Raw genomic sequence first — 27,763 nt, forward strand, 5'->3', positions numbered from 1 at the left:
AAAGTTAAAGGGACAGTAAACAGTTTTGTTTGGAGATGGTCTTTAATTTCTTTTTTTGTAAGCGGAGTCAGTTAGACTTTAATGTCATTGAATGCTGCAGTTGATGTCCAAAAGTTGGAACATCAAGCCCTATCCTAAGTAATTGTGCCTGGGCTGTTACAGTCCTGATGTACTGCTAAAAACAACATATTTTGAAGTTTTAGCGGTTGTTCAAGTTAAATTTGAATCATGTCAGTATCGTTATCACAAGTTCAGAATAGCAGTATAACTTTTACAACACTGGTTGTGATTCTCTGCACTATTTGTCTTCCTGAGAAATCACTTATTAATATTCAGACGTTACAGTCAAGTTGCAATATTGTCAGCCCATCAGTAGCAATTTTTGGTATTTGTGTGTCTCTTGAGTTGAACTTGAAAAGGTTATGTTTTGACTGTGATCTTATAATTGCTTTTCTAAGAAAAAAATCCTTTGTGACAAAAAAGAGGCATTTATCTATCAATTGACAAAGGACTGGCATCAAGCTGATGTATGGGATCAATATGGAGGTTGTTGTCTTGAAGTGAGCAAGGTCTGAGTCTTGCTGTGTGCATGCATGGGGTCAGTCCCAAACGTGTCAGACATGCTAGGAGTGTGGCAGGAGCGTGAAGCCCAGCTTGGTTGGGGTTTGTGGAGGTGTCGGGAGTAAGGGGCTAACATCTGGGATTTACAGCAGGAGTTGGCTGGCTGGACAGCAGGTGTTACACATCCACTTCCTGTATTTCACTAAACAACATGCCTCATGGAGGACATACACAGACCCTCTACTGAGCCTAATAAGTAGCAAAGGGAACGCTCCATGGTTGGATTTTCAGACTGCCAAGCTCCAGTTTTGTTCCCAAGGAATAAAGAGCAGGAAATAAGTTGCTATAGTAAAATGCTGACAGTAACGGTCATTTTCAAATATGGGAAAAACAACTGTGATAGATGTGATCCAAATAAAACTTGGGGCCACATGCTTCAATTTGTATTGGTTCCAGTGGTTTTTGTGTGATGATTCCATCTGAAGATGATCTCCCCTAGGCTACAGCACTACAGCAGTCCTGAAGCCCATCAATATTTGTAGAAAACAGGATTCCTGCTCAATAGCAAAATAGAGTGCATAGTGCCCAGTTTTATCCAAATATCTCTCAAATATTATTTTATGTTCCTAAATATAAGATGTGGGATTTGCTTACGTTTTGAAAAGGGCAAAAAACTCTGAAACCTTCAGCGTGAAATGGAGGGTATAAACTGTGATTTGGTCAGTGTGGGCTATGTTAGGTCTGTTTCCTCGCCTTCAACCCTAGCTGACAATTTCTCAGACATTTATTTGATCGTTTCCATTCAGCCATGTTTCCTATCTGACATGTGTCTGTGTGCGTGTATGAATGGTGGTTTGTTGTTCTGACAAGTGTGTTTAAACTGTCATGATGAATTTCCAGTGTTTGCTTTCAATTTATTTCTCGGCAAATTGCTGTTTATTCAGCAGTCTCACTTCAGTTATTAGCGATATGCAATTAGCAGGAAGACATTCAATTTATGCTGACCATTGCAGGCTTATTATTATTAATTCATTACAGACATTTGAACAGTGGGTGTCAGTCCATGCATTAATTGCAGTCTCTCAGACTTTTTTAAAAGAAAACATTCCAGTATTTTCCTTCAACAATTATGCCTATTAAATTTTAACTGCCTTGCCCCTCATTATTTGAACAATGAGAAAATTACGTGTAATTGATATTTCAGGGATTTCTTTTTTAAATTGTATTAAAAAGTATACAACCTTGTGTGATTGATGTTTCAACATGTTTTTCTTAAAAATCCCACATCCCCATATACATCTAATGCATTGAGATGTATTGAAAGATTAACGAGGTAATATATTTGAGTGATGCACTATATGGGAAAGGGTTAGAGTCAATGATAGAACGCTGATGATACAACACCTTTACAAATCTTCTCGGCTACATAGCCCACGACAGGCATCTCAACTTGGCAAAATATTTATGCAGATTGATGTAAAGGGTAAAATATGAAAATATACAGGAAGGTTGTGGTGGGGTTAGAATAACAGTTGGAGTGGAAGGTTAGCCCTGTGAAGTGGGATGGATGCTACAAAAGGCACTTGCAGTAAACACTCCTGGCATTCAGTACATCATAGACACTAGGCTTTGACATTATGTGACTTGTCTTAAAGGTTGACAGAAATAAGTATAGGGAAAATGCCACAAATTGCATGATCTGTATCAATGAAGAAGACAAGATGTAAAGTTTTAGGACTGTTTTGTTAGTAAGTATCAAGACTTGCTGTGAGAAATAAGTCCTTTGTAACCACCCTCAGAAAACTCTTTCTGTCCGTGATACTGTCTTGGAAAACTCCAAGCTTTCCTGCCCTTGTAAGCACAAACATCATGATTTTTGTACACAGTGCTGGACTTCAGGGCAGACAAGCTGTGTGTCATTATGCTGATCATATTACAGACCAAAAGTGGTGTGTTTTTTGGGTTACATTAGGACAGATTTGTCCATTTCAAGTTTCCCATTAGTAGAAATTTTCATATATCTTTAAACCCTTTATCAAATGGATGCCAATTTGTTTTGCAGCTTTTCTGCATGAGAATCCTTTGTATAATATGCAAAATATAAGAAACATGCATGCAAGAAGATTCAGGTAAATGTAACTGGAAAAAAAGGTAAGATTCCCTGTAACAGATAGAAGTTGGCGACACTTTGGCTATGAGAAATAGTTTGCTCAGACTCAAATGTTGGCTCTCAAGTGATCTGAGTGAAATTGAATGATTTTCCGTGGGTATTTTGTTATTACAACTGCTGACTGTAATTTACTGATATTGCCAAATGACAATGATGACATTGATCATGACGGGGCTAGAGAGTGCCTTCACATGATAATTCTAGAAAGTGTACATGTATGCACATGACCCACTAGTTCTCAACCCTCTTGTGTACATAGCTTAGGCCTACATGAGTTCAGTTGGAAACAGTCATCAACTGCACTTGAAACAAAGTCTTTTTTAAACGCAAGGCATTGACATGTACTTCAAAACTTAATACATGTATATCAGCCTGTGATCAGTAAAAAGCTTCTCCCTCTTCAGTGAGCTGGCCTGGAGGTTTTTGACTTGGAAATAGTTCAAATCATCTGATTTGCATTCATTCATTTGCGCCACATTTTATGGATTCTTTGATATCGTACGTACATCCATGGTAAAGTGAATTGGGGAATTCATGATTTTATTCTTTTATACCACAACTTTAACATATTGGTCACCTATAGGGCCTACTGCCATAGCACTTTGATCATCAAGAAATAAATGCAATATATACAATGTATTGCAAGTGCATATGGGTCAAAACGGAATTCAACAGCTCGTCTTCACAAAATGATTTCATCCTTTCCTTATTTCTTCATGAACAACAGGTCAAGTTAATGAGTAATTGTTTACAGATACTTGCTTCTCTGTCAGATTAATGATTGTTTTTTTACTCTTACAGTGGCTAAAGGATGGCTACCCAATGGACATGTCGACAGGCAGTAGTCATATCACACTCCTGGATACTGGCGCTATGTTGTTCCTCAGTGTCAGTAGGTTGGATGTGGGCACATACCAGTGTGTAGCAGAGAACAGGGCTGGTGCTGCACGCAGTAATAACGCTACCTTGGAAGTTGCATGTGAGTATTCCCTGTGGTCACTTTTTCAAGTGTATGCAACAGTCAAAATGACACATACTGACTTCTGAACCTTGAAATTGATTATTTATCAGGAGTTGAGTCTAAAAATATGACATCAAATGTTTTTGAGACATTGTGGCCATGTAACCCCAAAGTCCCAGACATTGACACTGATCCACAGCTTAAAAAAGCTTCAGAATTGTATCGAAAGTTTCATAATTGTGAGCATATCAGAAGATATTCTGATTTCGTAACATTTTCCAACAAAAACTAATTGATTGCAGTAATACTTACCTTATTGGTTTACAATGCGTGTGCCAAGGAAAAGGACATAAGCAGCCCAGGCAAGCCAACAACACTTTTGGAGATAATCCAGTCAAAACGTTATGTGCTCCCCTTTCTAAATTAAAAAGCACATAAGGCTGAAATGTTGACTCATGAAATTTGTTCATTATTGAAATAATATTGTGCATTTTTGTTTCAAAGTATTACTGAATTTTGAAGTTATTGACATTTTTGTGCTAACGACCTTTTACCGGGAATTCCCCCTGCCTTAAACGTGCGCTTATGCGGCATGTTAAATCATAACGACCTTTTGCCGGGAACAAAAATGGATTTGGGTACCCACTTTGGTGGGACGTTAGCCCACTTATCATATGCTAATGTCAGTTAGTATTACATTAGTATTACACGCCTCGGAAAAATAATAAAAAACATCCTTCCGTCTTTTTCATACCGTTAATTACTTCAGAATGACTTGGCCCCTTGAGACAACATGTATATCAAATGAAAGATATTTCCATGCTCTATCGATTACCAGAAAAATCCAAATTTGACCTGTTGACCCATTTTTTAACGATGGTCTTCCACGCACCTGATGAGTGGCCAGCAAACCCGTAGAAGCTCAGTGTTGGAATGGTTCAGATATCTTCCCTAGTGAGCAGAAAACATTGGGTTTGAGTCCCATCTGAGCAAGCTGGTGAAATACTTTTTTTCGCAAGCTTTTTGACAACACTGTAGAGCTTTATAAAGTTGCGTCAGTGGAAGACAAAGCCAGATAGTGAAACATGAAACTAACCACAGGTCTGTGTGAGACTAGGAGGCTGCCAATTTATTGGAGTTATTACGGGGAAATAACATGATGGAGCAGTTATAAACGTGTATAAAAACCAGCTAGGGGTCGGTTGAAAGTGAGGGTTATTATATCCCCCTTTCGATCAAATTCCATGAACAGTAAATATATCACAGCGATATCACTCCTTGTTCAGATCAGGCCACTTTTATGGTTTGCTACGGACACATGTGCTCAACATGGAGATGATATCAGTGTTTCTCAAACACTGGGCTTAAACATCACTGGGTATAAAGCTGTTAAAGATTGGAAGGTTTGCATGGTGAAGAGAGCAATAAGATTGACTTTCCAGTTTCACCATGTAACAAATCTCTTTTGTGAGTTTGAGAGGTTCTGAGAAGAACCAGGGAAACTCAACGTTTCGAACAGTATCCTCCGATAATAACCACCCTTCACCGTTGGAATCCCTCAGTCACTTAGAGCATACTTTCGTAACGTTGAGTCCCCCCTTCTTTTCAGATCCTCACAAACTCACAAAAGAGAAAGACAGCCATGTACATCAAAATATCAAACAGACCAATCGGCAAGATACATAGGTTAGGCTACTAGTGTTATTGGCAATGTTAAAAGGCCACAGCCTGTTGCAGGTCAAACAGCTTTAATCCTTTTGGCTACAAATCTTGGAGATTAACTGGCTTATTGGATACAGTTGAACTGTATGACATGTGTTTGAGTGTCTGAGAATGAAATCAAGAGCAGATCTGAAGGGCCTAAGCTTGTTGCTATTCAAGAGATTCCTGATGGTATTTACAGCTGGGTAATGGCATCCTATCCAGTCCTGGCTTTGGATGATGCTTTACCATAGTGCTAGGAAACAGAAGGAATTGCTGCTGACAAATTGCAGCGAGTTTCATTGGTACACGAAGCATGACATGACATTTAGAAGCTCATTGATATGATGGGGAAAAGCTATCATTTTCACACAATAATCTTCTCTTCTTGGTAAAATTAGGGACACTTAAGTAAAAAAAAAACTGAAATGAAAGTGAAATGGGAATATCATCACTTTTTTTGGGGGGGGGGTATTAACTAAACACAAATTCTGCTGGACCTATAAGTTTAGTTTCCTAGTCCAAGGAAACACAGTTGTTGTACAAAAGGTGTTGCTCATGGCAAGGTTTTGTGTTTGTCAATACATCAGGGAAAAGGATCACTTAAAAAAGAAATGATTGAACTGCTGGCAGAACTGTTACAGTTATTTTCAATTTGTATGGATAAATTCCATTTACAAAGTTAACCTTTACTTTTTCAAAGTCAATTGATTTGCAAAAAATAAGCAGGAATTGTGAACATTGCATGTGTGAGTGATCACTATTTAAATTACAATATTTTTTTCAACTATTAACACAGTTGATGTTTTTACTTGTTGGTGAGTGATGATTGTGCATGTATGGGCTCCTGAAAGTCTTTAAAGAAATGCTAAGCGTGGAATGAGTGGATCAAGTTGGAGGCAACCTTTTTTTGCACAGCAGTGGAATACCAGAAGTACGTACCGGTCCATGAACAGCATTTTATAGAAATAGGTATCTGCACATGGATCTGCAATTAAATTCCAATCTGAATTCTTGGGACCAGAAAAGTAGTAAATACCTGCTCTTGAACTTTAGATTTGGCAGGATTATCTAGACCATCTTTGCTAGTGAGGTCTTGAATAACCAATTAGGTAGGGTCTAGGGTGATAAAAGTTGGTTGGTTTGTCTCCAGGGGCTCGTCTACAGGCTAGGATGTCAATCACCAGCATGCTGCAATGGTTCCCTCATGATTACTGACTAGGTCAACATTAGGATTGGTTCACTTGCAGCTAGACACATGGTCCTGTCTGGGCTAAAGAGTGTGCATTGAGGTGGGTCATGATAGCTCAGAGGGACAAGCTAATAGCTATCCCAATAGTCTGCTTGTCTGATTGCATCCTATTATGTCCATTTACACATTACGAGTAAGGCTTTGAGTAATTGGTGTTCATTAAGTGTTAGTACAGTTTTAAATGCAGAAATCTGTAGAGTAGTTGAAGTGGTTTTGATTAGAGTTTTAAGAAAGCAAAATTGGTTAAGTCAGTGTAGAATTTGGTACAAAGCCAGCCTTGATCTCAGCACATACATGTACATTGTACAACATGATGAGATTTTAGAGCCAGCTCTGAAAACATCTCTCAATAATGATAGCTAAGTAACTGACAGTGACAGTGCTAGTGTGGTAGGTTTCTCCATGGGCAGACATCATGTACTTGTTGGACAGTAGGAGGGTTTCAGGTTGTTTTGATTGAATTCTGTCAATGCCAAAGCGTTTATTTCTCCATGGGTGCAAGTTGTAGGCAGGATTGCCCTACTTTGCCTGGTATCTGTTTACTGTTTGTCATGTCAATGCAGTGTTCATAACTCAGTGTGTCCCATAATCCTGAATTAGGCTTCCTGTCTGATGAGCAAGCACTGCGATCGCTCACTCTTTTCTTCTTAACTCTGTATACTTTGCTAATTGTGTTTGTGGCTTGAGCCTCCACTTTTGCTATTCAGAGACTTAGTTACAAGGTTTCTTGGTTTGTGTTGGATGCAATGAGGCAGAAGTAGCTGAGAGCTTTAGGGTTATTGAGCTAAATGGAGCAGTTGTGTGAAGGCTGGTATTGTCTTGTCATTCTTGGAAGGCTTTGTGGTAGTGTTTGTGTGGTTTGTTAGCGCTGCATAGCCCCACCAGCCTGATCAATAAAGCTGGCCTGGCTCCAGACAAGATTGGCCTGTATTGTATCATCCTTCCCCCTTTGCATCAACTGTCCACTTTCAGGGATGTTATTCAGTAAATTAGCACCCTGGAAATCCTGTGCATTGAGGGCTGACAATACTCAGCAGGGTGCCAGTCTTGCTGTATTCAGGGAGGTTTACTCACACATGCCTTCTCTCTTGTGATAAATCAAATACTTTGCTGGCAATCAAATCAGTGTCAGCCTACAGACATGATGGTCAGTAACAAGGTAGGAAACAAGCTTGACTTGTTAGAAATAGGATTGCTTGGCAAGCTGTCATCAGTGGGAGTGGCATTATTCCAATGGAATGCTCTTGATGAAGCTGTTTTTGCACTGGACCTTTTAAGGGGGGGGGGGCGGCAACATTTATCATTTTTATCATTTCTTAATTTTTTTTCTTAAAACAGGGTCCATGAGATGACTTTTTCTTAGGAACACATTTTGTGCAACTTTCTACTCCAATTCTAAAATGTATGAAAACTATTTGACAATTTTGGTTATCTTTATTGAAAAGGTCACTTCTTCAAACATTTTTTAAAAATCTGTGCTTTTCCGGACAACCGAGGGCGCTGTTGCTGTCATCTCATTTCAGGAAGACACTGTTCAATTTAGGGGTTTTCTTTTCAAATTGTGAATCCCAATTTTTTTTTTCATTGAAAACATTTGTGAGAAAAGTCTGCTCACTAGCTTACTGCCATGTACTGACAACAACAAATTTGCAAAGAAAATACAATTTACAACAGCAAAATATCCAAAATTCTGGCAACTTTTTGTGCTGAAATAGCAGTGTAACATCGAGGTTTCTGCCTAAAAAAAAGTAAGTGTTCTTTCAGCAAAATGAAAACAATTCACAAAGGGATGTACATGTGTGAATTGTTTTCATTTTTCAAAAAGAACTCTTACCTTTTTTGTGATCCGTGGACAGAACTTTAAAATGGTGTTTGTATTCCAATTCCGTAACTTGAAAAGTTCATGAGTGATTTGAATGATTCTTGTACTAAAAGAAAGCTTATTAATTGGGCTTTCATATCCTAGATTTTGAAAGTGCTGCATGCAGAACTTCATTAAATAAGTTGTCCTGCCATTTGGGTTTCCTTTTTTTTTGACTCCCCTTGTATATTATGTGGAATGCAATTGTACTCATTTAACTACAGTTTTTAGGCAGTGTGAAGACAATATCAGAATAATTGGGTTCAACATGTGTGAACTTGTACTACACTGCAATATGATGGAAAGTGGAATTGGATGGGCTTGACACTGCTGCATGGAAATTGTAGTGGACTTGCATGGCATCTGTAGGGAGCATTAGTTGGAGTAAGTTGAGCATCGGGTTGCAAGACCTGTCAACTCACAGGTCCCTTCTGGTAATCTCATGTCTTTATCAAAGCCCACTGGCTTTCTCAGTTACCTTGATTTCAGAAATGTCAAAGTGTGGCGCTTCTCTTTGAGTTATTGGATGTGCAGGTGTAGACAACACAAAAAATGGACAACTTCACTCTCAACAAAAGTGCATGTAAATGTACCGTACATTGTACATGTGTATACTATGTATACATTGGAAAACTATAGAATGCTTTAAATGGATACAATTTATCCAGATTTTTGACCCTTGAAATTTGCAACAGCTCTCGGATTACAAATGAAAATTTGGAAAAAGGCATCAATTAGGTTCAGATATATTGTTGAAGGAAGTTAAGTTATAATGGATCATCTAGCTTTGATTTTTCAGTGTATTGAGTACGAAAAGTATTTCAAGGTTGATATGGCAAACACAGAACAATGATGTCCAGTAGTATGAACACAGTTTTAACCCTAACAGAACTCAACCCATCAAACCCCAATGGCATATTTTGTTGGAATCTGTCAGGATGGGTACAGTACCCCTAAACTGACAGTCTTTTACATTGGGTTGGCACACCTCCAGAATCAAAGTCAGAAATATGTGTGTGGAGTTTCGGTATTGGAATTTGCCAGGATGGGTATGGTTCCTAGGAAATCGTGCTAGGGAGCTTGTTAATTAATGGAATAAAACAGAATAATGAAAAACATCATCATCTGCAAGTGAACAAACAAAGTTAGTTTATTTGGATGTGAACCAGGCAGAATGTTAGCTGGTACCCATAATTGAAACTACACTGTGATACCAGGCGCTTGATATACATGAGATTATATGAAATTTGATCCCAAGCTGGTTCTCATGCTTTCTCCCGGTCCCCCTGGCATTGACTGGCATTGATGTGCATCCAGCACTGACCTGTTCTATCCAACACGTATTATAGATGACACTCTATCTGCATCCACTAAGTCGGATCACTTTAATTCCAAATGGTGCATCTCAGATGAAGCTTTCTCTCTTTTCTGTGTGTGAAAAGCTTAAATGACATCAGAAATTGGATATAGATTCAAAATTCAATCTCAGAACTGCCGTCAAAGTGCCGACCCAACCGACAGGAAACAACTGCGAATATATTAGTTTGTCTTAGTTTCAGTTGGTACTTTGAAAGAGCAAGTGCATTAAGAGATTGCCGTGAGACAGATGGAAGACATGTCAAGATGATAATGCTCCACTACAGTCCTGTCTTAATTGAATTGCTCAACTCACAGGCGATTGATTTCGTTAACATATCCCTCTTGACTGAATTGACACATATTGAAGGTGTGAGGTACATACAGCCTTGATATTTGTACAAAAATACTGAGATCTTTGATGTGTCTTGCCTTGTGCTAGGGCACTGTGTTTTCTTTCATACCAAGTTTCATCTGTCGTCTCCTAGTCCACAAAGCTCTGAGATAACTCCTAAATGAACAAAAGGATTCAGTCTTATACCCTGTTGCCTACAAATGTTACTTGTTTCCCTCAGGTTATCTAGTGCAAAACACTCTTACCTTTGCACATGCCCAATTTGTATGCAGTTTCAAAACATGTCTTCCTGCACTAGAACACAATTTGAATGACTTTTCCATTGGATCAGGAATCAGGAAATAATCACCATTTTGTTAAATAGATGCAAAGGTTTTGCCCTTCACCGACATATAAACACTGTATACTCAGTGCATTACCTCCCGAGTGAAAGTTGGAAAAAATCACTTGGGTGGGACTCAATAGTTTTATAGTTTAATTGCGGTACCTGCTGCTACATGTACATCAGATTCAAACAGCCAACTGATCCCGCAAGCTCGGTGGTCGAGTTGTAAGACGTCTGCACTAGAAAGCAGGAGGGCGTGAGTCCCACCCGAGTGATTTTTTCCAACTTTCACTCAGGAGGTAACACACTGAGTAGTCAGTGTTTATACATCGATGAAGGGCAAAACCTAATATTGATTTACATCACACAGACGTTAATTCATCTTCTGAATGGTAAAATAGATGCAGTGAAACAGTTGATACACAACTGTTGATTTTGATATTTTGAACTGTCGTATCATACATGTATTTACCTTTAAAACTACATGTAAGGTTCCTTCCAATGTCGAGGACAAAAACTAGGAAATACTTGACAAAGTTTTGAAGCATAAATTGTACTTCCTTGAATCATGAAAACAAATGAACAAATTGATAGCCTGCAGATGAAGGATTGTAACATTGTGACAAACTATAATAAAAGCTATTCCAAATTTGGACTTTTGTAGTTTTACGGGAAGAGTTCCGTACGGATCCATCTGACTCTGTGGGTCTTGCTGGTGAACCTGTGGTGTTAGAATGTCAACCTCCAAGAGGCTACCCAGAACCCACCGTCACCTGGAGCAAAGATGGAGAAGATGTGATTGTAGATGGAGACAGAGTCAAGGTTCTACAAGATGGAAACCTTATGATATCACAGGTAGGAAACCAGTCTGGATCCTGCAGGGGAGGGGGTGGGGGAACTAGCGTACATGACATGTTTGTCAATCTTGTTATTAAATAATCTTGTTATTAAATAATCTTAATGCGGATCCCTCCCCCACCTTCATGTTTGAATGGATGAGGAGCTGTATTCACAAGGTCCTGCTGTCATCATAAACCATAGACTGTGTAATTACTCATGTAAATCCCTCCATGAATTCTTGGATACACGTAAACAGTTAAATAATTCTATGTCTGTCCGGAACCGCCACTATACCTCTAATAAATCATTGCCGTTGTGCACCTGATAAAACAAGCAGCCTGCTACACCTTGGTCAAGTAACGGCCTCACTGTTGTTGTAAAGGTGAAAAACATAGAACTTCATGCACACTGGGGGCAAGAGTAGTGATGATAATTACATTGACACCCATCCCAAACTGGTGTTCCAGAGTTTTCTTGGGCCAACTTAGTCCATAGATTTGAATGAAGTAAATGAAAGTGTGGACGTTTGAAAGAGTTAGCAGTGACTGCATGCTAAAGATTGACTGTTGCAGTTAAATAGAGCCACTGTAAAATGTCAGTTTAAGGTATAATACATGTGATCAGACCAAACAAATTGAGCTCAAGATTCCAAAGTTAGCTTTGAGTTATTGGAAGTCTTGCACAATGGAAAATCACCAACAAAATACCTGCATATTAAGAAGGCAAACTACCCACCCTGTGTGAAGATTTGACTTCGTGAAGTTAGATTTTTGGGCCAAAAGTTGGTGTTTTTGATGACCGCGGATATGGAAACTTTTTGGATTTTGGGAAATTACCGAATGATTAGCACAGTATGGTTTCTGCACTGTATTTGAGAAAAATAGTGAAAGAAGTCCTTAAGACTCATTTCGTTGGATCTGGTGATATATGGTATTTGTTCAAAAGTTTTTACCTGGATTTTCTTGTAAAGTTTTGTCAAAATGGATGCTTAATTGGAGAAACAGAAGTAGTGTCGATGGAATATGATGAGGTACATTGCATATTGGTTGGATTGTGTTTGCTATCACCAGGCTAGACGGACTGACACAGGCAGCTATGTGTGTATTGCAACCAATTCCATCGGCACAAGACAAAGTCCACCAGCAATACTCAATGTACATGGTAAGTCAAAATCACACTACATTTTTACTTCAATAATGTAATGATGTAGGTAATACTTTCCTCGAGGTATTATTTGTATATATGAGCATGGTCGTTTTGTTTTTTGTTTTGTAACTTGGCAAGTCACAATTTCCGCTTTTTAGATTAAAGGTTATCAGGCGGCATTTGATAAAGTGTAAAGCTTTTATACAAGGGACTGTGCCATAGGCTCTTTGTTATTTAAAGAAACGAACAAAGACAATTTTAGAACTTGGTGCGAGACATTAAAGGCGTTTTCACACTATCTTTTCAAACACGGGTCTACAACTGGTCAAATACTAGTCCACAAGGCATACCAGTCACACTTTCACCAGCAATGTATACGGGTCAAGCATACTTCTTTCTCTCTCTTGTTTTGGTTGGAACGGATAAAAATGACTTAAGTCCACCCTGGGAGGTTAATGTTTTCTGTAGATACAATGACAAACTGCTCAGTGAACAGAAAAGACTAAATTCTGAACTTGTGTCTTTACTTGAACTGTACAGAACATGAGCCTTGACCGCTTCATAAAAAATAACACACTCCAATCCCAAGTGCTTAAGTTGAAATGCCTAGCTAAGAAGCCTAAGAAATATGTAAGGGTCAAGAGTTGATGGTCTTTCAAAAGGAATTTCTCCAAATTAAATTCCAGGTCAATTCTAGATAACTTTTTAATGTGGTACTACTGTAGTGAGTTTGGGAAGTACCACGGTTAAAGCAAACCAGATGAAGGCTTTTCCTTCATTGATATTTGAGGCCAATTTCAGGGAACTGTTCAGTACAGTTAAGCAGGCAAAATATTGGCTCAGCTAAACAGCATGTTGGATCAAAGGGTTCCCCAAATCTCAGTCATCGATTGGGATCCAACACGGAGATTTTGGACAATGTGAAAGGACCTTATACTTGAGGAAATAATTGACAGATGTGGGGCACTGAGAACTCTTGTTAGGTATTCTCGAATGACCAGTTGTTGTGTTTTTCAGTAATGGTATTTTGTCTGCAAGGAAGGGAGGTGCAGGCAATCCTTGTGTTATTCTATTACCCTTGAATCCCTACAGATACATTGTAGCTTGTGGTTTTCTGCCCAATGTGACCAAGACTAAACATGGACACGCCGAAAATGAAAGTGAAACCTGAATAATCTCCAAGTTGCTTGTGTTGAAAGTATTGTATTTTAATTGTATTGTATTTTTTTGATTACTGTACTGAGGGTAGATGTCATTGTTGCAATATATAATTTCCTACAGAGATGTGTCACAGTTTTGTTTTGCTATTTTCTCTTTCTTGCACATAGCACGTCCATCTTTCACCAGACCCGTGGAAGATCGAATTATTGCTGCACCTGGGGATAATGTGAATCTGTTGTGTGTTGTAGAAGGTGACCCTACCCCTAGCATTACATGGAGGAGACAAGATGCAGACATGCCACAAGGAAGGTAGGTACTTGACCCTAATACAACCAGGATTGGGCCATTTTCAAGCTGGTTTGATCAAGTTAAATGCTGTGACCAATATGGTTGAAATTTGGCATGCAAGTGCATGGGCGTCGCGAGGTGGGGAGGCAAGGGGGGGCGCTTGCCCCCCTCTGGAAAACAAAACACACCAAAAAAAAGGAAGGAAAAAAAAGAGAAAAAAAGAGGCGCGAGTCATAGTGGTGTAAATTTAATGAGTTGGGGGAGGGGCAAAATGTCCCTGCCTCCCCTCTAAAACTGAGAAATCTAGAATATGTTGAGAAATACAGGAATTCTTTTGAAAAAAATATGTTTTGCACCCTCTAGAAGAAATCCTGGCGACGCCCATGTGCAAGTGCAAACATTCCTGCCAACACAATATTGAAAGTTTTCAGCTGGGAATAAAATGCTGGGGGAGGGGAGGGAGAGTTTAAAGGGGGGGGGGGGGCACGGGGAGGTGGAACATCCTCTCATTGCATGTCCGTGTTGTTGTGGGCATTGCACCTGATAAAAAATAATTTGTAAATTTGTTCAATGAGACATCAGGCATAAAATAGAATACCTAACATGTATGCATCAATCAACTTAGTGGGATAGTGCCAGTTCCAATAGTTTGAATGAATTATTCTTTTCACAGGCAACACATTGCAAAAGCATTAGTCTTGTAAAAGAAAAACAGCTTTGAACAGATTTACATCATAGAGCTGTAGGTTTTTCTATTTTTAGTTTTACAGAAATTTAGTTACTTTTGTTTATTATTAAGGACAAACTATTTTTTTTTTCACTACGACATTTAAGACCAACACATGCTAATGTCAAAATAGTTCTAATTTAACCATTGATGCATGTTTGTCTATGAATTTCTTTTAATTGTAGTTTGTTTCAAGATTTTCATACATCATAACAGATTTTAAAAGATTCTACGAGGCTTCACCTCGCCTGCTTCATGTTAATGAGTGATCGCATGCTGCATGTATAATCATCCCATGCACAACTCTTGAACACGCATACATATACAATGTACAAACCTTTACGCTTTATAGTAAAGCGGTGATGTGGATAAATCAGATTGGATAATGATGATCACTTAAGGATTTTATGCCAACTACAGTCGTGAATTTCAATATGCCAGAGGACAATGCTTTGTGTTTCCCTTTGTCCCTGTCATATAACACTCTCCCGTAGACTAAGCACATAACCGTACGATCGATTTCATCGAAAGACCCAACGCTAGGACTGAAAGGATCTTTTGTTCTCCCTTTGTGTGTCTGTCCTCTATCTTAAAGCCATACATGTGCATTTACCTAGTAAAGCGACTTATTTGAAAGAGAATTGTGGTTCTAAGATATAGAGGATGATATTATAGACCATACATGTAATTAGTCAAATCCATCGAAAGTCCATTCCAAGTCTTCAAAAGTCCATTCAGAAGTCCAGTCATATTGTTAGGGGATAAACAATAAAACAGTTTGTGCCGTAACTACAACACTACCAGAAGATAGAGGGCGCTGTTCTTTATAGATAGGCCACTTCACTTTTTAGTGTTGCAGTAAACTTCATCCTTTATTGGTTTTAGATGGTAGCTCTCATGAGTGCCACTTGGCCTAAGTATCCCATAAGTGCCTCAGTGGTCTGAAAGGAACAAAGCTGATAGGTAAAGCCACCACAAATAGTGGCATGGGTAGACATTGGAAACCATGGGTGTAAGATAAAGGAAATGTGGATGTGTGGTTGGTTGAACATGACAAATACCAGACCGTATGTGTCAACACCAAGGCTGTATAGCAGGGTACTCATCATCACAAACTCATATCAATGGCATTCACCCAGCACATTCATTATTCACAAGAATTCATTGAGGAAAAACTGCAGGCAGCTGAATAAGATGAGTCAGTGCGTTGAAGACATTGGAAGCAATGAGGTGTTTGATGAAGACGATGACAGCCTTATACTACACACTATGCCATAGGAGTAGGATACATGACTGCAGTCTACAGCTGTACTCACACCATGTATACTTACATAACCAGCCAATGCAAACACATCACCTGAGTTGTCTAAACAAAACTGTTGACACATTGCTACAGTTCAAGAGGTGGTAATATATATCCTCTTGTGGGAGTATATCTAGAGAGTAAAGTGCTCTTCAAGAGTTTGGCTTGACTTATGATTGACGTTGTGCGCTTGCCACATGACCCACACTCATCCTGGCTGGGAATGTTCATGTGTGGACCTACCGGGTAACTGTGAAATGTAGAAACAGCATCAGAGTTCACATAATCTGTCCTAAAAGAAGAGTCCCTGAACACCTACCACCAGGAAAAGAACTAGAGGCATGTCGTTAAAACTTCATTGAAATAAAAATACAAAATAACAAAAAAAAAATATCAAAAGTAATTTTGCAAAACAGATGATTTTGCACTCTCCACAAATCTGGTATCATCAGTGATGCGCTTCAAGGAACATTTAAAATTTGGCTGGGAATGGATTAGAAGAAACCCTTTGGATGTTGTGGGTGTGACTATCTGACCTGGAATCTCTCACAGTATTACAGCTGAATGTTATAAATGAACAGAGGCAGTGGCTGAAACCTATCTGACTGTTGTTACTTGAACTTGTGACCCTACCACTTACATATATCCCATAATACTTGGCCGTGGGTCAGCCAATCCTGGCTTATCAATTGAGGTGTTCACTTCCCCAATGAGTTGACGTACAAGGCCTGGTGCTTTGGCACATTACCTCTGGACCAAAAGGACAAACCTCAATATAGCCAGAAGAGCAATTGAAAAAGTATATTGATAAAGTAACCCCTACTGTACCCAGCACTGTTGTATCTTTGCATCAACTTTGGTGCAACTCCTAGCTTAAGAAACTGTCAGAGGGTTTAAATCAAATATTGTGCAAGTCGCAATGCAGGACTATGGCTCAAGTTTTTGGTGAGTCAGACTCCACTTGGGTTACCTTGACAAAAGACTCTGGGACTAGACAATCATTCTTCAGAGTTGACACTGTTAATGTGTGACTCATGAGTCACAGTCTTTTACCAACATTTCTCTTTGAGAATTTTCAAAAAAATTAAACATTTCATCTCAATTTATAGTAAAAATTAAAAAAACCCAACATTTTCAGGGGGGGGGGGGGAAAACAAAACATAACAAAAGAAACAGTAGAAACATAAACAAATAGTATGACACTAAAGCTTCTGCCCTGGAAGATAATATAAAAGTTTTAGACCAGCTGAGACTAATATCCAAATTTTTAAAAGTTCTTATTGCAAAGACATCCGGGCATTTTATTGTTTTGACACACATGTTGCTGGTGTCCGCTCAGTTAATAAGAGTGTAGAAACTCACATTTTACAATCAATCAATGTAGCTTTGCGTTCACATAGAATATGCACTGTTTGTCAACAACAGTGGCAGGTTCCAGTGGCGCGAGATGCTTCGGTAAGCGTAGAAGAATTTGACAATATTTTGAGAAGTAAAGAGGATGAAAATATATTGAAAGCAACCATGACGGCAGTAAATATTCTGCAATTGTACCTGGCTGAGAAGAATCTACCACAGAATGTTTAGATGTTGGATAAGCTTAAGCTAACAAGTATTTTGTCAAAGTTTTATGTGGAAGTGAAGAAAGCAAAATTTATTTCTTTTGGAGCAAGTCAGGCTGATGTAAATTACATGAATAACAATAATATTGGATGTTTGTTTTTTTGGGGATACATGAATATAGTGTACTCGCTATAAAAATATTGGACTCGTCCTCAACACATTCAATGTTGTTATAGCTCGTGGAACATACTGCCATCTAATGGTATATAAATATCAGGATGAATTGGAAGGTGTCAGATGGGAACATACCATAGTTCCCATATGTAGATTGAATTTCAAACATCATTACATACATACATTTATTTCCAAAATGTAATCAATGCCATTTTGTACCTTTGAGAATCTTGCCCTCTCCTATAGTTCTATAGCTTTTTGTAGCCTTGCAAGTTTTTCACTTTTTCAAATGGATATATCGTGTTTTCGAAATATAAACCATTCCTGTAGAAAATGCACAATGGAACCCATAGAAGACAATACAATCAGGCAGTGTTCTGTGCCATCATTGTTATTAAGTGGTAGATAATCACCAAGGCTTTAATTGCATCAATAGATTCTAAAAGGCCTCCATACAACAGCAATCAATCACTTAGAAGCCTTAATTGAAGCAATAGTAGAATCACTGCACTGCCTATAATGCCACTTGACTTGGTAATGGCATTTGTTAATACCAGTCATGGGTGTTATTAACATACATGGAATGGTTTTACAGTGATTTTCCTTACATTTCAATCACAGTTTACTAAAATTGAAAGCTTACGGTTTGCTTATTATACATGTACAGCCTGTCTAAAAAAAAATGGTACAATCGAAAACAATTGTTTGGAAAGCCCAGTCTTTGTTCTTTAATATTATGCCAAGTAAGAATGACTTATTTGGAAATTTCATATTTAACCAATTTTTTTTTTCTGATTGTACCATTTTTTTTTTAGACAGGCTGTACATACCTGTATGTGCACTTTGTTGTGGATTTGCATTGCATTGGATGTTCAAATGTATAAATTCTCAACTTTCATTAATTTAATCAAATTCTGCGTTCTTATTAGTTCAATGATGTACGTACAAAGTCCATATGGGAAGAAGTTGGCTGGTTGCAAACTTTTCACAAAACATGTAAACATGTACATTTTCATATACATGGAAGCATGGATGTGGAATTACTTCTAAGTATGTGTGATATGTCTCATAGCAAATATTTACAGTGAACAGAATGCAGGCCATGATTGGCAACTTTATGATCTGAGCCTGATGAATGATACTAAGCACGTGCATATAAGAGAAGCTTAATATTGACATTAATCCTCCCATGCAAACATACATTCTGTGCAAAGTTGTCCTTTCAGTCAAAATCAATCAAGTGACTGTTTTTAACAGGTAAGAGCTCCCAGCCTACATAAAGCAAGATTGACTGGCTGTTGTTGTGATACTTCATGAGCACTACTTTGTATGCGCGCAAGCACATTAGGTGAACAGTTCGCCCGCGCTCACTCTTACATTATGTCTGATGAATAAAGCTGCAGTGGCACAGAACCTGAGAATAATCTCCTCTGAGTTCTTCATTGATTCATCTCACTTCATGGTGGCAGCGGTGGTGAAAAAGGCCAGAGAACACCTATCACTCTCAACTAAGCAGAGTAACTGAAAACTACCGGAAAGCAGCAGAAATTGTCTCCGCGACAACAACGTTTCCGCTGTGATCGCCAGTGACAGTGTGAACTGTACATATCCATATGTGTACTCGCCGCGTGCGTAGATTCAGCGCACCACATCACACACTGTATGCCGCACACCCACCGTCGCCAAGCCCACTGCACACCGCACGCAACGTAACTGAAACTCAGCTGCGTGCGTAGCCTAACCCGGAGTTATCGCCGGACTGAGCCAAGCCTAAGCCATCACCGAGCCAACGCTGAGACGGACCGCTATACCGTGCTGTGGACAGCACGGACAAGAGAACACCCCTCGCCCCGAGTCGACCATCGGCATCATAGCGACAGAGGACTTTTTCGTCTTTTTCGTGGAGCTGAGTGAAAGCTGATCGAGCTCCGATTTGACGCGACCGCACCGGGACTCGACCGAGCTTACTCGACCGGTACACACGGTCGACCGACCGGTCAGGGACCAGCCCGTCGCACCATCGCGTGACCAAGGCAAGTCACTACAATAACTTTGTCAAAAGTCTGATCTACGGGAGTGATCATCAGCCCCCCCCCCCACCCCATCACCCAGCCAGTTCACGTAACAATGTACACCTTTGATTTGAATCACCTTCATATTGTTAAACATTGTTTCGCTATGCACACATTCTTGTAGCTGTGCGTATGAACAAATAGTTCCGTGAACATCACAAGCCCTGTGAACCGCTTCACGCATCTTTACGTCAAGTGTGACCTTTGACCCTATCACTCCGCATCATCGCCGGAACTGTGCGCTTCCCGCTCATCACAGTGAACATTCGCCGTATTCATCCGCCAGTGCCGGAACTGTGCATCAATCACATCTACGGAGGCCTGTACGGGACATCAAGTCAAGTTGGAAATCTGACAGTACATCGCTCATTTCTGTGGAACAGCAGGACAAACTGTGTTTGGACATTCTTGGAGAAAGGACTGCTCACCAAAAGAACTCTGGACATTTCATATATGAACAATAATATGTGTTTTGACAAATATATTGTTGAATAGTCAAAATTATTATTGAAATAATTATATTGTTGTGATTTATTGTGATCACTAATCGTAGCACTTACCTTTAAGCTACATTGCAGTTGCTACTGTTTACAATTTCGTTTGCTGTAGCATATTGAATTGTATCCCAGAGATTTCTATCCCACAGCCCTGCATCATGGCCAAGTTCCCAGAAATGAACTGGGGTGCCACAGACATCGCAGAAGAGTTTAAGCTTTTTAAACAACGGATGGACCTGAGCTTCAGGGACCAGGAAATCACCGATCCTGCCAAGCGTGCTGTTAAGATACAAATAGCAGTCGGAACTGGAGGCCTCAAAATGATAAATTCTTCAAGCCTGTCAGCAGAAGAACAACTGATCCCCAACCAGTTATGGGAGTTGTTCGAGAAGCAGCTACACATCAAAGTGAACTTCCGCATACATCGCCTGGAGCTTATGCGGTATCGCCAGAAACCAGATGAATCCCTGGACAACTTCGTCAACAGATGCCGAGCAAAGGCACACGAATGTAACTTCGGGCCAGAGGAAATGACGGAACGCATCATCGAATTAGTGATTGCGTCTACCACATCTGAATCTTTCCAGAAAGATCTTCTAGACAAACCCATTGGTTTTAGCATCGATGACATGCTACAAGAGGGACGGAAGTACGAAGCCATCCTTGCTGGCAAAAAGTGCCTTGAGACGTTGGAGGCGTCACATACAGCTGTCCATGCTTTCCGACCCACTGGCAGAACCTGTGGCAACTGTGGTCTATCCCACCCACCAAGACGGTGTCCTGCCTACCGGGACACATGTAAATCATGTGGTTCCAAGGGCCATTGGGCCAAATTCTGCAGAAAGACCCGAAGCCAGGGTAAACGCAAGGGCAAATCTCCGTCCAGACGTGGCCGCAGCCCATCGCGAGGAAATACAACTCGCAGACCAAGATCCAAAAGTCGATCCAATGCCGGCAAGCAGAAGCCAAATGACACCAACAGAGATGAACAACCCATCCATTCAGCAGAAGCTTCAGAGGAATATGAAACAGTATTCCACACAGTTACTGTCTCGAACCTCTGCATGAGCTCGATAGACAACAACAGGGAGGCATACACAACGCTTGACGTTATCTGCCCCGACCTCATCGGCAAACACCGACTAATCACAAAAGTTGACACTGGAGCCGGAGGAAACACGTTGCCACTCCGTACGATCAAACAGATGTATGGAAGTCGATGGAAGTCTTTCGTCCAGCCTGTGAAGACCAAGCTGACGGCGTACAACGGTACAGAGATTGTATGCCTAGGGTGCATTGAGCTTTTATGCCGCTACAAGACACCGAAGTGGACAAAGAACAGATTCTACGTCGTAGATGTCCCTGGACCAGCCATAGCCGGCCTGCCCATGTGCAGCGAGCTTGAAGTGGTCACCATCCACTCCACTGAATCGTCACCTCAACCCCCTGCATCACCCAAAGAACCAGGAGTGGGTGAACCCCAAAATCTGTCACATGACACCATCAAGTCGGTCCACGACCTCGTGAGGTTGTACCCCAACCAATTTGACACAATTGGAAACTTCAAAGCCAGAGCAACTCTTCATCTAAAGGAGGATGCTAAACCGAGCATTGACGCACCCAGGAAGTGTAGCATACACCTGAAGCCGAAGCTCAAAATAGAGATCGACAAGATGGAACAGCAAGGTGTAATTAGAAAGGTCACCCATCACACCGACTGGTGTAGTTCGATAACCACGAGCTTGAAACAAGATGGGACACTTAGGGTCTGTCTGGATCCTAAGCGGCTGAACCAGAGCCTCAAGAGATGTCCGCACAAAATACCCACACTGGAGGAACTCAACCCAGCATTTTCTCAAGCCAAATTCTTCTCGAAACTTGATGCTAAAGCTGGGTATTGGGCCGTCAAGCTCGAGGAAGAATCCCAAGAGCTGACCACCTTTCGAACGCCATTTGGCCGGTACTGTTTCCAGCGCCTTCCATTTGGTCTCTCCATCAGCCAAGACATCTTCCAGCAGTGCATGGACGACATCATAGAACAGGTTCCAGGATGCGTCGGCATTGCTGACGATGTTGCTGTATATGGCCGTACTGAGGAAGAACACGATGCCAACCTCCTGAATCTACTTCAAACAGCCAGCCGTGAAGGCTTAGTTTTCAACAGCAACAAGTGCCACATCAAGACCAACCAAATCAACTTCTTTGGGTCACTGTACTCCGACACCGGCATCCGGCCGGACCCAGGCAGAATTGAGGACATCCACAGCATTCCAACACCTCAGGACAAGGAAGACCTGCAAAAATTCCTAGGCCTTATCACATACGTCTCTGCATATATCCCTAACCTGGCAGACAAAGCAGCGACCCTCAGGGATCTCCTAAAGAAGAATGTGCCATATCTGTGGCAGGATGACCATCAAGCAGCATTCGAAGCCTTGAAATATTCCATCACCACTGACGCGTGTCTCCAGTACTACAACCCAGAGATACACACTGTGCTGGAAGTCGACGCATCACAGAAGGGTCTGGGAGCCTGCCTCCTTCAAAACAACAGGCCGATAGCATTTGCGTCGAAGAGTCTTTCCCCGGCACAAGCCAACTACTCTAACATAGAGAGAGAAACACTAGCCCTAGTGTTCGGCATCACCAGGTTCCATAGCTATCTCTTCGGGAAAGAGTTTACACTCCACACTGACCACAAGCCACTTGAGATGATCTGGAAGAAACCCCTCTCGAGTGCACCACCTCGTCTGCAACGCTTGCTAATTAAGGTGCAAGGATACAACTTTGACGTACAGTACAGACCAGGGAAAACAATGACGCTATCAGATGCCCTGAGCAGATTGCCAAACCCGACAAAGAGTGATGACATACCCCTAGACAGACTGGTCGGCAGTTTTGATGTCTATGAAGGCCAAGACGCCATGTGCATGGACCTTGTGCATTTTGGGCAGTCTAAGCAAGAGCAACTGCAGAGAGAAACAGCAAGAGACCCTGTACTAAGTGCACTGTGTCAGATAATATACAGTGGCTGGCCAGACTCCGTCAAGGAACTACCTCGAGACCTACGGGTCTACTGGCCATACAGGGATGAGCTTGGTATCTCCTGGGGAATAATCTTCAAAGGAAGACAGGTCATCATTCCAGACTCACTTCAGACGGATATCTTACAACAGCTCCATACAGGCCATATGGGTATAGAGAAGACAAGACGTCTAGCCAGAGAGTCGGTCTACTGGCCCAACATCAATCGCCATATTGATGAACTTGTCAAAGCGTGTTCCTACTGCCAGGAATCCCAACCCAAACAGCAAAAGGAACCATTGGAGCCACATCAAGTACCTTCGACCCCCTGGACCAAACTTGGCACTGATCTGTTTGAAATCCACGGAGACAACTATCTACTGATAGTTGACTATCATTCGAAGTACCCTGTCGTTCACAAGTTGAACAGCACTACCAGTGCAGCAGTTGCTGGCATCACTTCACACACATTCAGCCTCCTTGGAGCACCAGCTGAGGTTATGTCAGACAACGGCCCCCAATTCGTAGGCAAACACTACGAAGACATGTGTAACACATGGGGCATCAAGCACACAACTTCGTCTCCACGTTATCCACGTTCAAACGGTTTCGTGGAACGTTCAGTCAGAACCGTCAAGTCAGTGATCAAGAAATGCCAGAAGTCTGGACAAAATGTCGACATAGCACTCTTGAACCTCCGTGCAACCCCTGTGGACTCCAAACTACCGTCACCAGCTGAAATTCTCTTCGGCAGACCGATACAAACTACCTTGCCAAACAACCACCTGCAAGCAAACCCCCAGAAAGCTGAGGATATCAGAGACCAGCTAGAGGCAAGACGACAAAAGATGAAGACCGACCATGATGCCAAACAAGCAGTAAAAGAACTCCCACAACTCTATGTTGGCCAACGAGTGCGAATCCTGGACCAGCAGAACCACACTTGGTTGCCTGGTGAAGTCACAACAGTCTGTAAGGAACCTAGATCATATGAAGTCACCACACCCAATGGACACAGACTACGTCGCAACCGTTCGCACCTACGTGAGATGCCCAGCCAAATGAAATCCCTGGCTATGCCCAAACGAGTTCGATTCGCTGATGAATCACTTCCACTGTCCAACAAAAAGCTAGACACAGAAGCTGTGAAACAAACAGACCGAAACAAAACAGACCGAAACAACACAGATCGAAACAAGTCTCCGACTGTCACTCGCAAAACAAAATCTGGACGCACAATCCGAAAACCAGCCAGATACACTGAATAATATCACACACCCAGATTATACATAGCAGATACTTCAAACATGCCGTACAATGACAAACAATTTGGTTCAGAAACGATATGACACATTTAATTTCATATGGAAACAAAAAAATAACCCACACGATTTGAAACAGAACTCAAAGTTTCATATGTTTATTAAACCCGTTTCAGTACATTTATTGTTGTTTAAAGTTAAATTTGTTAACCGTTCAAAAAGGAAGAAAGCAAGAAAGTACCAAAGTCAAATTTCAAAAGAAAGAAAGTACTAAAGTTCACTTGAGTTAAATTTAGTACTAAAGTTCACTTAATTTGTACTAAAAGTTCACTTTGTTCACTTTGTTCAAAGTACTAAAGTTCACTTTGTTACTGATTCAAAGTTAAATTTGTTACCGTTCGAAAAGAAGGTACTCAGACTGTTTGCCACATATTGCAGAGAAACAAAAGTTGTAGTTGTCAGTAAGATATGACCACCAATGTTTCATATACCTGTCAATTGAAAAGCCATCACTACACATTTCATGTAAATGCTTGCTAATTAAGTAAATTCCAGTTTTATGTGTACACCAATAATTATTCCTGAAATTGTACTTTCAAAAGGGGAGGGATGTTGTGATACTTCATGAGCACTACTTTGTATGCGCGCAAGCACATTAGGTGAACAGTTCGCCCGCGCTCACTCTTACATTATGTCTGATGAATAAAGCTGCAGTGGCACAGAACCTGAGAATAATCTCCTCTGAGTTCTTCATTGATTCATCTCACTTCAGCTGTGACTGTTTATGTAACTTGATACAGCTATGCTTTGATTGTATAGCAGTTGCCTGCTATTGTCTGTTGACTGAATTTGACTAGTCAGAGTGCTTGTGTGAAATATGATCTGACTGTTGGTGACTAGCCTGTGTAAAAGGCAAGGCAGGGGAAGTGGATGGAATTTTGGACTGTCTGTAACTGTTTAAACAGTAGGAAGGTTAAAAATGGGAAGGACAACAATGGCACCACAAAATAATAAAAATATTGACTGCTCGAGAGATGCAGTATATTCTTTACCCAATTGCTTGCAACTGCTTGTTTTATTACAGATTTCAAATAAGTGATGACAACACTCTACACATCCGCCAAGTGTTACAGGAGGATGAGGGAACGTACATCTGTAGAGCTGAGAATAGCTGGGGCACAGAAACACTGACCATCACCCTTGAAGTCAACAGTAAGTCACGCCATTCTTGACATGTGTAGTGTAATTGCAATATTGTGTTTTGGATACTTTAATTTTATTGGTCTTGGACAGCAACGTTTCCAGTCTATAAAAATGACTTTTTAGTTCATATACACTGTGTCGAATATAAATTACATTATATACACTGCGTTGCATATAGATTATCTCAAATACACTGTTGCATATACATTATCTCATATACAATGTACACTGTGTTGCATGTAAATTATCTCATATACATCACGTTGCATATTGCACATGCGTGAAGGGTGTATGAGTAGCGCCTGCGCGCCTTGTAACAGAGAACTGTAACCTCACTTGTGGTTGGCAGGAAAGCTCACAGTAATCAAAAGGCCACACTGCAATGATTTAATTCATTTGTTGAATAGTGAGTTACAAGCCTTTAGGCCAAAAAGAAAAAAACATGTTTAGCTTCTTCGCCCACTTTCTTTTTGGAGGCCACCTCCTTTTTTTTCTTCAAATTCTTTGACTGAAAAAAAATTAAAAATTTAAACAGTGACATCATTTTGGCCTCTTTGTCTGTTGCATCTAGCCCATATAAAGCTAGTATGTCATTTCCTGTGTCCAAATTGTGGCCATTAAAAAAAAGCTGGTGGCCATCTTGAAAAATAACCTGGTGGGGCGGCCATTTTGGAGGGAAAAACAGGCCTCCTCATTCCTTTTTTTTTTTAAAAGGCAGGACACTTAACTTTTTTTTTTACTAGGCTTTATCTTTTTGCCTTCTTGGCACGATATAACAAAACAATTATTGACTGTTGTGATGTGGGATATGGCGTGTTAACCCCCTTGGGGCACATAGCACCCTCGGCTTCACTTAGTGCTATGTTCCCCTTCGGTGTTAAAAACACTCTATCTCACATCAAAGCAGTCAACAATTGTTAAATGAGTCTATCTGTGTGGGTTGTTTGTGACAGCAAGTAAAAACACAAATTTGGAAGTTTTCCAAACCCTCTCTCTACCTTAGGCTTCATGCTCCAGTTTCATTTGTTTAGGCCAAAAAAAAAAATAAGTCGGTCTCTGGTCAGCGCGCGCGCGTCGATTTTAAGCATGCGCGTCGATCTTTTTTTTTTCCAAAATGGTCCGCGGTAGCTCCAACAGCGCTCTCTATTTCCGCACCTCCTCAATTTTTTTTACCAAAGAGCACCAAGGAATGGGAAATTGCACCAAGGCAAATGATCAAAAGCACCAAGGCAAATTATGGAGGACACCAATGTACATGAGGACACCAAAAAAGCAAAATAGTACCCACCTTGTCTGTACAATCCAAGCTGAAGTAAAAAAAAAAAAAGGAAAAAAAAAAAAAAGCCGCGTGGCCGCGTCAATTCCGGAACTTTGGTCTGACCAGAGACCGAATATTTTTTTTTTTTGGCCTTAGATCGATAATGTGGGAGACACAAACTTGGTTATTTGCTCCATTTTCTGCCACTTATCATCAATTCATATCATTATGATGTTTGTTAGAGTATCCCTTATTTCAAGCATTGGAGGCTCTGCAAATGTTCTCCAGCTAGAGATAAGGTTGAAGACAGAGACTAAGCCCAAGTTTGGGAAAAAACTCCAAAGTGTGCACAGTTTTGACATTCTAGGGGTGTGTTTTTTGGCAGTTACTTTACTCTTTTTTTTCCAGAGCAATAGCAAAACTAGAGTCTGGAAATGTATAGTTGATAAAATGCATGACTTGCTTTCCAACCCTTCTGTTGTAGTTTGACTGTATTTTTAATGACACATGTGTTGATTGATGTCTTTCAGCTGAGCCTACCTTTACCAGGGAGCCTGTAGATCAGACAGTATCCGTTGGTCAAATGGTGTCGTTTGAATGTAAAGTGACGGGAAGTCCACTTCCTGCAATCTTCTGGCAGAAGGATGGCCTTCAGGTACTGTATATACTCAAGCAGGTTGTCATGGCTGGCTAAACTCTATGAATT

At 40.5% G+C, this 27,763-nt stretch overlaps 1 protein-coding gene across 5 annotated transcripts in view; it reads left to right on the forward strand.

The window, feature by feature from the left end:
• Window positions 1-27,763, forward strand: part of LOC119722034 (roundabout homolog 1-like) — a 62,275-nt gene that overhangs the window by 10,218 nt on the left and 24,294 nt on the right. For 4 of the 5 annotated variants that reach the window (XM_038192017.1, XM_038192020.1, XM_038192021.1 and 1 more), the window contains exons 3-8: window positions 3,533-3,710; window positions 11,207-11,397; window positions 12,453-12,543; window positions 13,857-13,998; window positions 25,681-25,808; window positions 27,588-27,712. In XM_038192017.1, coding sequence (XP_038047945.1) covers window positions 3,533-3,710; window positions 11,207-11,397; window positions 12,453-12,543; window positions 13,857-13,998; window positions 25,681-25,808; window positions 27,588-27,712 — 855 coding nt within the window. Of the gene's footprint in view, window positions 1-3,532; window positions 3,711-7,716; window positions 7,805-11,206; window positions 11,398-12,452; window positions 12,544-13,856; window positions 13,999-25,680; window positions 25,809-27,587; window positions 27,713-27,763 lie in introns of those variants that run through there. The other variant, XM_038192022.1, reaches the window with a different exon arrangement.

The sequence above is a fragment of the Patiria miniata genome, unplaced genomic scaffold (assembly GCF_015706575.1).
Source record: "Patiria miniata isolate m_02_andy unplaced genomic scaffold, ASM1570657v1 HiC_scaffold_14, whole genome shotgun sequence".
Classification (NCBI taxonomy): Eukaryota; Metazoa; Echinodermata; class Asteroidea; order Valvatida; family Asterinidae; genus Patiria; species Patiria miniata.